This window comes from Oryzias melastigma, linkage group LG20, assembly GCF_002922805.2.
Source record: "Oryzias melastigma strain HK-1 linkage group LG20, ASM292280v2, whole genome shotgun sequence".
NCBI lineage: Eukaryota > Metazoa > Chordata > Actinopteri > Beloniformes > Adrianichthyidae > Oryzias > Oryzias melastigma.
In genome coordinates, this window is record NC_050531.1 from 8,333,791 (window position 1) to 8,345,618 (window position 11,828).

At 40.5% G+C, this 11,828-nt stretch overlaps 1 protein-coding gene across 2 annotated transcripts in view; it reads right to left on the reverse strand.

Moving 5' to 3' along the window:
• Positions 1–1,441, reverse strand: part of plod2 (procollagen-lysine, 2-oxoglutarate 5-dioxygenase 2) — a 35,654-nt gene extending 34,213 nt beyond the window's left edge. For both annotated transcript variants that reach the window (XM_024279770.1, XM_024279769.1), the window contains exon 1: positions 1,010–1,441. In XM_024279770.1, coding sequence (XP_024135538.1) covers positions 1,010–1,112 — 103 coding nt within the window. In that variant the 5' untranslated portion in view covers positions 1,113–1,441. The remainder of the gene's footprint in view (positions 1–1,009) is intronic.
• Positions 1,442–11,828: the final 10,387 nt, after the last annotated feature.

The following is an 11,828-nucleotide window of genomic DNA, read 5'->3' on the forward strand; positions in this document are numbered from 1 at the left end:
GCACATTTTAAAACCCCAAAGCAATTTGCTAAAACTTTAAAACTTAAAGAGAAAGTAAAATGGTGAAAGTTAGAGGTCCTCTCTTTAAAACGTAACACTTTGACCTTAAGCTGTTATGACCCAGAAACTGCTTGTAAATTCTCCCCCCTCACACAGGCCTTCCTGTGTGTTCATGTTTTGTTACGCCGACAACTACACACATTTTTAAGTCATGACATATTCCTCTTGGTCATAAATTTGTCCAAGAAAGACGGTTGACAGCTTGTGTAAAGCCTTCGATCTCCGAGCTTGTGAAGGCGCACAAGCAAGAGGCTTCAATAAATCATTTTATCACAGTTTGATTTTCAAAATACAACAATTAAAACTATAAAAACTGTAAGAAGCACTTGATTTTGTGATGCTGGATTTAAAAGGACCCTACAGCCTTCTAATAAAACTGAAAGAGAATGTGTTTCCTTTGAAGATCCTTTAACTAATTTAACACCTAACCTCCACGACCCCTAACAGGTTAACCGCATGATTGGCTGCTTTTTTTCCAACTTTTTTCTTAGCAAAAATCCCTGCTAATAGCTGCGCCTTTCGTGCCGGCGTTCACTCCCACCATCAAAGCCTCGCTTCCACTTGTTTGATTGTCGCCCTGAAACTTTACAGCCTGTCATCTGTGCGTAAAAGAGCAAGCCGCGCGCCGTCAAAGGACGCGCATGAAAAACAAGTGAGAAACCGCAGACGGCTCGAGCCAGACATGTTCAGATTCCCCACACGGAGCCGCAGGCGCGGAACCTGCGCCGCATCCACGGTGACATCATGCAGCCGGCGGGATTACATCTCCGCAACACGCGAGTCCTTATTTGCACTATCGGTGTGAATCCTCTGAAGCGCAGCCAGGGAATGTTAGGATTTACGGCTCCATTACGCACGGAGCAGCGAGGATGAAGCTCCCCGCTGTGGAGGTGCAGCTTACATCAGAGTTAGGGAACCCCGCAAAGAACAGACTGGAAGTTTGGTTTACCTTTGGGAATGCTCGCAAAAGCCGGTGGAGCATCAGTAGAGAAGACAGAGGCTGCAAACTTGATCCACAATGGCAGGAAAACGCAAATCTTGTAGTAGTCCATGTTTGTTACAGTGCCGGACAGAGTGACCAGCGGTGGTCCTGAAGGGTCTGGATGCAGGCTCTCGCGATAATTGAATAATTGGAGGGGAGAGTGGAAGGAAAAAGCCGTGCGTATTTGGACCAGCCGGTTTGGAGCTCCTTGAGTCAAAACTTTCAGTTCCAGGGAATGGATGTCTAAGTGCTGCAATTTTAGAAGAAATTAGAGAGCAACAGGCGTGGTTCCTTAATTGCTGCAGCAGTCACTTGGGTTCCTGTTGAAGCCCAAGTAGAAGAAGCAGTGAAAGAGGGAAGAAACGTTCTCGCCCACACAGGGAAGTCCTGCGCGAAAGTGCGACTAAACACAGCTGTATTTGTACCCCCCACCCACATCCCTCCTCTGGTCCCCTCCTCCCTGGGCGTCCAGCTGACCAGCACTGCTCCACCTCAGCAGTCTGCCTCACACTTTCTATGCATTGTTTTACTTGTTTATACCCAGGGTTCAGTTTTGACCTCAAACTAGGTTCTTGCAACGAAATGGCCCTTAACTTACTCAAGCAAAGAGGCATTTAAAGGTCAAATTCATCAAAAGCTTAATGAAGAAAGTTAGAAAACATATTAAAACTGTTTTTTTTTTATTATTTTTATTTATCTGTTTATTTTTGACACTTAGTTTTTAACTCCCTGAATCCACTAAGAACTAAATAAAAATATTCAGGAAAAGTTCTTTTTTGTGCAGCAATTTGTACTGTTTTTGATTTCCATGTATTTTACTTATTTACTTTAGATTTTTCATTATTATCAAAGGCAAAAATAATTGTATTAAAATACATCAAATACATTAGATACTGATAAACAATAACTGCATTATCAGTATCAAGCTACGACTGCAATACAGAAGAAAAAGGGATGAATCAGAATTAAAGAAATAAAGAAATAAATTAAGGTACAACAACTCCATCTGTCCATCCATCTGGTCAGCTCCTTTGGGAGGACCACGAAGTGTTTCCCAGGCCAGCCGAGAGACATAGGCCAAATCTGAATTCTTCCCCTATTCCCATCCCTTCTCCCTACACCTACATTCAGCTCTCCAAACATAAAGTTATGAAAAAATAGTGTCTTCAAATTCGGACATCATACCGACTTGATGACGTCACTAATATTTATCAGTCATCTACTGTCAGGACTCACTCGGCCATGTCCTCATCCGACCACCAGAGGGACCCCTCTGCTAAGTACTAACCATCTTTAGCACCTTCCTTACTACAACTCCCATCAGCCACAGCTTCAGTCTTCTGTCCTATTAAACCGTTTGCACATGGATCCTAACTTCTTAGCCTCTTCGTCACATCTACATTAGCGCATATCTGCCAACGCTTACCCCTTAGAAAAATATTTCAGACACCCCTACCCCTCCAAATGCACATACAATTGGAGGGGTAGGGAGAAGCCGTAGGGGTAAGGGAATAATTCAGATTTGGTCGTAGTCTCTCCAGAGTGTCCTGGATCTACCCTGACGTCTCCGCTCAGCAGAACCTGCCTGGAACACCTCCCCAGGGAGGCGTCGAGGAGGCATCCGGACCTGATCTCCGAGCCATCACAACTGGCTCTTCTTAATGTGTAGGAGTAGCGGTTCTACTCCAAGCTCTCTCTGGTTGACCAAGTCTCTCACCCTATTTCTAAGGGAGTGCCCAGCCACCCTCCAGAGGAAGCTTATTTCGGTCCTGTGTATCCAGGACCTCATTCTTTCAGTCATGACCCACAACTCAAGACCATAGGTGAGTATTGGAACAAAGATGGACCGGTAAATTGAGAGCTTTGCTTTCTGACTCAGCTCTTTCCTCACCACAATGGACTGGTACTGAGTCGACATAACCACCTGTTAATCTCACGCTCCAATCTTTCCTCACACGTGAACAAGACCCCAAGATACTTAAACTCCTCCACTTGGGGCAAAAGCACTCCACCCACGAGAGAGGGCAAACTAACTTTCTCCAGTCAATAACCATGGCCTCAAGCTTAGTTGTGCTGATCCTCATCCCAGTTGCTTCACACTCGGCCGCTAACCCTCCCAATGCATGCTGGGGTCCTGGCTCAATGAACCCAAAAGGACAACTTCATCTGAATAGTGCAGAGAGGAAATCCTATAGTCCCAAAACCAGACCCCCAGCGTACAAAATCAGAAAACCAGATAATAAGTAATATGATTTATATTCAGACAAGAAAAATACATGCTTTTAACTTGTATAATTATCATGTTTTAGTCTAAAGCTGAAATATTTTTACATAACTTGTTTTTTTTTTTAAGATTACAAATCTGAGTGAACCAAGTGGAGTCCCTCAGGGTTTGATTCTCAGACTACAGCATTTTAACCAATGCATGCTTCCTCTGGGTCAGATCATTACTATTAGTTCATATCAATACCAGGATACCAATGACAAGCTTCAATTTTGGAAAATCAACAGGGAAATGTTTGCATGTAATGATACGCTTGGCCTTATTAGGATAAAAAAAAGTAGTTTTGGTGTGATAAATGAAAGACCAAAGTATCATTTGTCACATTGAGGCTTCACTAAATCAATTTTCTTTGTCCTTTTAATCAAATAGTCAGATCAGTCTGGTTCAAAATACAGACATCAGTAAAATCTGCTCTTCTAGAGAAAGAAAAATTGTGAAAAAGCTGCAGCTCATTCAAAGCACAGCCGCCAGACTTTGACAAGAAGCATAGGAGCTGATCATATCCCTCCTGTTATCAAGTCTTTATAATGGCTATCAGTGATGTAGATGGAGAGCATCAGGAATGAACCCATCAAAGGAACAGCTCATGTTTGAGGTTTTGGAGATGCTAAGAGGAGGGACAGTAAGGACAGGGAGGCTAGAGCTACCAGGAAAGAAGCCAAAAAGAAGACTGAAGAGAAGGTTCATAGATGTAGTGACGGAGGATATGAAGGGGTAAAAAAGGCATACGTTCTTGTTGTGTTTTTCTTGGGTTTACAAACCTTATAGAGTTCTGAGATCCATACGGAGCTGTAGAACCTGAGGTTAGTAAAAAGGAATTTCAGATTTTTCCAGTCCAATTTCCCAATACCTTTAATTTGTCCTTCCATTCTTAAAGATCAGACTTCCAATCTTCCCTTTTTCTGAATAACGTGGTGGGTCAATTGTAAAAAATGCCGGCAGATTGTCTTACCTAATGAGATCCCCAGCTTTGTGGCTTTGAATACGGCGTAAGAGGAAAGTCTTTCCAGTAAAACACTAGAAAACAGTTCAGAGGAAAGAGTGACAGAATTGTTTGCCCCCTGAAGCTCATTGCATCGCTTCGTGAGTCTGTGTGCCAGCTGCAGCGATTGCTTCATGTATGACTTCATTGAGTTTATGGCTTTGACTGCAGAGTTGGTTGAAGTCAATCTTATTTAACGAGATTAATTACCTGTTTCCAGAGAGACACTGAAAAAACCTGAAAATTCTGAGCTGGGCCAGAAAAGTCAACAGTAGATGCTGCACTTGGATATCTGCCATGTTGGGTTCTTTTTTTTAATGCTGTTCAGTAGACGCTGCAGACAGCTCACATTCATGGAGATGGGTTTCCTGTCTTAAACTGCAAGAGCAACACAGAACTAGAACAATGTTCTCAATATGAACACCGAGTTAGTGCAGCTCATTATCCCTTGTTTCAACAATTACAGTGGTATGAGCTTCTCCTTCTTGCAATTAGAGGCAGTTGAGAAAATAATCTGCTGTCTAGTGACCAAGTCCAACTGGGATCTTTGCCCGTTGGTTTGTGCAGAACTGTTGCAGCTGGAAAAGAAAAGCATTTGTGCTGCAGAAACTATCGCCCTGTCTTGGCAGCGCGTCCCATCGTTTTTTGATTCATTTCACTGGCTCAGATCTGATGAAAGGCTCATGAAATGTTTATTTTTAATTTATTTTTGCCTTTAACTACACACAGATAAAACTGATAAAAAATCTTGTAAGTGGCTAAAACTTCCATTAAAATAGTCCTGTGGGGGAGAATGGGATACAGATGCCATACTAAGCTTTAAATGGGATTGCAAGACTATTTGATTTGAACATTTTCTGCGGAGATGCTTGCAGATGTTTAACAAGTTTGAAATGACATGAACCTGTAAACTAATTTAAACCACAGGGACGGTAGTGGAACATTAAATTATGTAAAAATGTACACATACAGGTTATTGGTGAATACTAGAAATGTCTGGATACTATATATATATATATATATTAAATATGCTGTTTTACCAATTTTTGCTGTTCTTAGTTCATATAAATAACACAGAAAATCATAAAGTTTTAATTGATTTTGTGAAGAAATTCCACCTAGCTATTATATATAATGGTTCTGCTGCAAGACTTGGACAATCCATCACCAGTCTCTAAGAATAGACACAAAACAACATTAAAAATCTATTACGCTGCAGAAACATTCGTTCAAAAAGACACAATAAAAGGTTTTTGAAGGCTAAATGTGGCTCCAACACTACTAATGTACCATTTTGTATTAAAGAATTCTGGCTTAGAGCACAAAATAATTGTTGCTTCGAAACAAAAAAAATCTTAGAATTGCTTGTTGACTTTGCAGTGTTTTGTGGTCAAACTTTCAAGTAATTCCCAATCATGGCCAAACAACATAAAGGCTGACGTTATTCCAAGGATTTTCAACATGTCCTATGCTAAATGTCGTTGGTGGCTTGTATTAACCTATCCCTAACCTTTCCTCTGAGTCTGTGCAGCAAAGAATAAAGCACTGGACCATTCAGTTCCAATCCGATCTTTAATCCGGTTAAAAACGTTTTTCATTTGTACACACAGCTAATGTTAACCAGGTATCTCTTTTTTCTTTTGCTCATTCATTTAGTGCAATAATGAAGCAGAATTTCTTGGTATTCAAACTGTAATCAGAGTCCTCTGAGTGAACATTAGTGGAATGTAGGCTGCTAATCATCAGTACTTAACTTTCTGAAGACGTAAGCGGCTGAGTGAAAGGGGCGCGGATGTCCCTGTGAGGCCGTGGAGGAGAGGCAACTGGTTATTCCCTTACATGTAAACCCATAATCTTCTTTCTAAGGCTGCTCCAGTATTATTCTGTGGTCTGGATTCATTTGGGCAGTCTCCCTTTTGTTTGCTTTTACACTAAACCAGGTCAAATGATCTGAAAACGTTGTGTAGTAACAATGTCGGCTTGATTGGGATCAACATTGGAAAAGAGCTCTGATAAAGGAGAACATGGCACAGAACCAGGTCGTCCTACTAGTTTTCTGATGTCTTGGATTCCCCACAACATCACTTTGCCCTGAATCCTTTTAGATCTTTTTTTTAATGATTCAAGGTTCTTTGGATCCTCACTATTTCTCCATATACCCCTAATGCTACTTCAGTGACTCTCTTTTGTTTACTTTTGCTCTTTGGTTCAAGTAAGTTCTTTGTTTGCATTCCCACATCCAAGGTTTATTTGTATTTTGCCCAAAACTTTGAAGAAAATGTGTTTCTCCAAAGTGTACATAATGTGTTGAGTTGTACACATTCAAATGTGAAAGTGGTGTGCTGTGATTTTTATAAGTCCCTATAGCAAAGTGAACTCGCATGTAATTTAAAAGCCACACACACGTGTTCTTAGTTTACGCTCACAAAGCAACACGGTGAAACAGTGTGAAAGTTTCTGATTGGATAACTGTAAGTTATTGTTCCGCTCTAAAGCTGGTCTCCTCTCTCCTCTTATTCTACTGTATACTTTTTGTGTATTTTTTATTGCTATTACACTTAGGAGGATATTTACCTGCAGGAGACTAACCTGGACAGTAGTATCATACAGCTTAAAATAGAGCGCACATCCTCCCTCCTTTTGAGCCAATCAGAGGTTGTGATTTCATTGGAGTAATAGCCACCAAAGCAAGTGCAACTGTCGACAAATTCAGTTGGGGTTGTGAGGGTCTGTAAGCAAGCAGGAGAGAGTGTAAATAAAGCCCATGCTATTTTATAGAAAATATATCCTAGAGAATGACACAAGTTTTTGTTTTCCTTTTTTTTTTTTTCTAAAAAAGGCATAATAATAAATAATTTGGTTTAATTCTTGCAAAGTTGTGTCATCGGTTTTCCTGTTTGAAAAGATGTTTTGGCTGCTTTCTTAGTGGAATTGTACCATCTCTTTAGAATCTACATAAGTCAATTTTCAATTTACTAAATCCTACATTATGTCTCAGGCTGGCGCCTTCTTTCCGGAACACTATTTCTTTTCCAGTCTCAGTGGGGCTGTAGCTTCCATTATTTCCTATATTATAGTATCATATCCACTGAATAAAACATGGAAGTCTGCCTTCTGCCAAAAACAAAAGCGACACTGGATGCTTTGAAGACTCCACCCACTTTACTGTAATGGTGCCACATGCTAGACACGAAATGTCCACTGAGTCTTGGTGGACACATGATGTCACCAGTCGCCCACAGCTTCTGGCAATTTCCAAACCCAAAGCGCATATCTGTCTGTGGTCGAGACACACCTTTGATTTCACTCTGCTTTCTAATCTTTTTTTGGTGGTAGCAGTGAATGGTTTTACAATTACACTGGTGAGTCACATGTCCTAAAAACTTGGCCCCCTCAACCTTTCTAAGGAACCCACAATTGCACCGTGATTGCAGAAGAATGGGTTTTATTTTTATTCCCAATGCTTTGATCACGTCGCAGAGACTTAAATTACAAGTCCAGAACAGTGGAAAGACTATCAGTCATTTCTTTCACTCAACTCATCTCAGAGAATTCATCAGTTCAGACCACTTTGGTCGTTTTTATGGGGCTGCGCTGACCCAGAGTGTAGTCTGGAGTCGCTTAATGGAGCCATGTTAACCTTGTTCCATCAAAACTAAATGGAACTTGAAAACAATACATGTATTTAGCCATCTATACAGTGTTTGACCCATAAAGAGACTCATCAGTTCCGTCCTATAATTCTTGCAAAAAGGTTTGGCTCTAAAGACTTACACATATGTTTAAATAGAGCCCATTACTAAAGGTGTATATCTTTTTAAAGATTTACAATAGGGCTGCCACAGTTAGTTGACTAATCGACAATTAAAATATTCAACGACTAATTTAATAGTCGATTAGTTGTTACTTTATACTATATGGAGTCGGAGTGTAGTGAAGTTGTAAGTTATAATGGCATTATGCTAGCTTTTTGGACTGTTTTGGCATTAATTGCGTTTTTTAGGCTATTTTGAAGTTTAGCTAATATTTTAGTTACATGCTAGCAATTTTGGCTAATTTAGGATTTTTTTTTTTGTTTTTTAGGCTATTTTGGAGTTTAGCTAATATTTCAGCTGCAATGCTGGCTGTTTAGCTAATTTAGGCTTTTTTTAGGCTAATTTGGCATTTAGCTAATATTTTAGCTGGTTATTAGATTCAGCGTTTTCAGCTATTAGCTTAAGCGGTTTCAGCTACCAACTCCAGCGTTTTTAGCTATCAATTTCAGCATCTTCAGCTATCAGCGCTAGCATCTTCAGCGGCCAAATTCAGGTTACAGCATCCGCAGTAGCAGTATCGCAGTTTTTAGTGAGCTTAAAGCTAATGATGGTGGGCTTCACATCCAGTTTGCGCATGACCCGGTTAGTTGACTAATTGGAAATAATAATCGGTGATTAGTCTGTCAATAAAATAATCGTTTGTGGCAGGACTATTTTACAGTCAAAAACTTATTTCTTAAAATTCCTCATTTTTTCTGGATAGGCTTAGGCTTTTGGGCAGTGTTTCTAGAAAATAACACATAATGAGCTCTTTGAGCAGCCTCTCATTTGAATGTAACCATGAGGTAGCTATGTCAAAACCCACAAAGCTTCCCTAAACCAGCCAGAAGTAGGTTGAGGAAATGAAGATTCAACCTTCCATAAAACCTGTCTTCCAATGCCACCTCAACGCTTTCTGTGTTCTCGGACTACTAATTTGGTTTTTTAGTGCAGCTTGGGGGAAGTCTAATTGAGGCCTTGCGTCCATTCACTGACAACGGTTGTTCCAGTCCATCTGACATGTGAATTCTTTTTATAACCAAGTGGTCATAAAAAGGAGGCTGTGTGTGGCAAGATGGTCAAGGTTTAAAATTTACACAATAAAAGTTTTACGTCCCGAAAAGCTAGTTGCTATTTTTAAATGAAATACTTGATTGATAAAAAATATAGTTTAAAAAAAAAAGTTAGGAGTAAAGCCTCTGTCTCCCCCTCTGGTCACAGGTGGGAGCCATGTCCAGAGTATTAACACTACATATCCCAGCCACCTAAGCACACAGTTCCCAGATGGCGCTCACCTGAAGTTCATTGACAATCAACCAGATGACATTTAAGCACTACACCGACCCTCACTCAGTGCAAAATACTGTTTGTGCCATTCAACCTGAAAACCGAGCGTTATTTCTGATCTGATCTTTTGTTTATCTGACCCCGCTTCATCTCTGACTCTGTTCACTTGCCGCCTGCCCCGAACCTGGACCTTGACTACTCTAATTTGATCTCAGATACTCCCATGCTTGTGTCTGATCTCTGCCTGTCTGATTCTACTTTTTGGACTTTTAGCTGTACTTGCCATTAGGGCTGCCACGATTATTCGACTAATCGACGACTAATCGACTATTAAAATAGTCGACAACTATTTTGGTCGTCGAAGCGTCGTTTTTTTGTTTGTTTTTTCCTTGTTTTGATCTTAAAACTACGGTTCGCGCCTTCTATTGCGGGGGTCTTCCATTCTCTTTGTCACACATGCGCAGTGGTGCTAATCCGGTCAGTAGTGACGTAACAGGAAGTTCTCGGTAGGCTCATAACAACACGCTCGCTCGAAAATGTGGGAAGCAAAAGGAAAACAAAAAAGGGAAAAGTGTCAAATGTAATTTCTGCACGACAGAACTTGTGTTCCATGAGAGCACGATGGCGATAAATGACCACCTGAAGATGAAGCATGTTGAGACGGAGTTTGATCACGCTGAACAGAGAGCTTCGTCTAGCTAAGCTAACATCGGCGCTAACTGTAACACAGCTAGCTCCGCCGCGGCTGTCATTACTGCGCTGTTTGGAGATGAACCAGAAGATCTGCAGGAGATCCGTGTCTACGGCGCTTCTGTCTGCGTATGAACATTTCATAATCTGCGCTCTTCTAACCAAACGGCGCGGATAATGAGTTTACACTGGAAATGAACCGCTCGTCCAAACCAAGGCTTCATTCATATTCCGCGCCGGGATCACGTCGTCCGGTTCGAAGAGCGGATTATGAAACATTCACCGTGCAGACAGAGAGGCTGTGTGTCGGTACGGATCTGTCGCGGAGTTGTGGAACGATTTAAGACTATGAGTCCCAGAAGTGAAGGAACTCACCTAAAAGTCCAGAGCTAAGTTTACAAGTGTAGCATTACATTATCTGCATTAAGCTACAAGTAAATGTAACTTAAAGTCACAAAAACGACAACAAACAGCAAAACAACCACAACATTAAAGAAGTAACTCAGATTTATGGGTTCTCCCCCAAACTGAACAATATGAAGTATCGGTCTGTGCATGTGCAGTGGATGTAGGTAGTGAAAGAATGAAAGTACTGATGTACATTCTAACATCTCCTGCTATTCTCCCTTTTTAAAAAATATAATTTTCTCCCTTTTTATTTATTTTCTTTGTTTCTATGGGCAACCTCAGGTTTTATATGTATAGGAATATCTTCAGTTCAAAGATGTTATTAGTGTTTCGCTTTAATAAATGGGCCTCAGTCAGCAAATATTTTGAGTGTGTTTATATCTGCAAATAGCTTTTGAAATACTTTATAAATGTTTTATTAAATATATGTTTTAAAGCTTTAAAAAAGAATTGCAGGGTTTTAAAGAGTTTTCTGTTGTTGATTCGGATTGCATTATTTGATTTAAGTCTTGTTTTAATGCCAGAAACAAATGAAGGACAAAACCTGCATGATTCATTAAAAGATTAATAAACTATTGTCTTTATTTTAGATAGAATATAGCTTACAGACCTCAAGTTTAAGGATAATAATGGTTAAGATGAATGTTTTACATCCAGTCGCCGCACGAACCGATTAGTCGACTAATCGAAAAAAATAGTCGGAGATTAGTCGACTATTGAAATAATCGTTTGTGGCAGCCCTACTTGCCATCGTGTCTGTGCCATTAAACCAGCTGCACATGGACCCCAGCTGTCCGCTCGTTTGTGACACCAATGATCAGAATCATTTCTAATTATATCTTTTATCCCTGTTTTTAGTACCTGAGCGGCTGGGTGGCTCAGTGGGCTAGGTGAAGGGCTGGCATGCAGGAGCCCTGGGTTCGATTCCAGTGTTGTCCACTGATCCCCACCCAGATTGGGTCCCTCGGCAAGACCCTAGACGCTGCTGCCTAACTGGGTCCCTGTGCCCCTCAAGTACAGGGTTGTGTCAGGAAGGGCATCTGGCGTAAAAACTCTGCCAAATCACTGATGCAAAACAGTGGGTGCTGTTACGCTGTGGCGACCCCAAAAGGGATAAGCCGAAAGTGAACTACATCCCTGTTTTTAGCACCTGACTAATTTTTTAAAGTCTTTTTTTCAGTTAAGTTGCTTTGCTCTCCCAGTTTAATAAACATAGTTTCTAACTTTCTGGTTAAGTTTTAACACACGAATCCACATTTTTTTTCATTGCAATTCTGTATACTTTTAAAAACTGGTGTTAAATTGAATTTTGATTTCCATAATTAATCCCTGATGAAATCT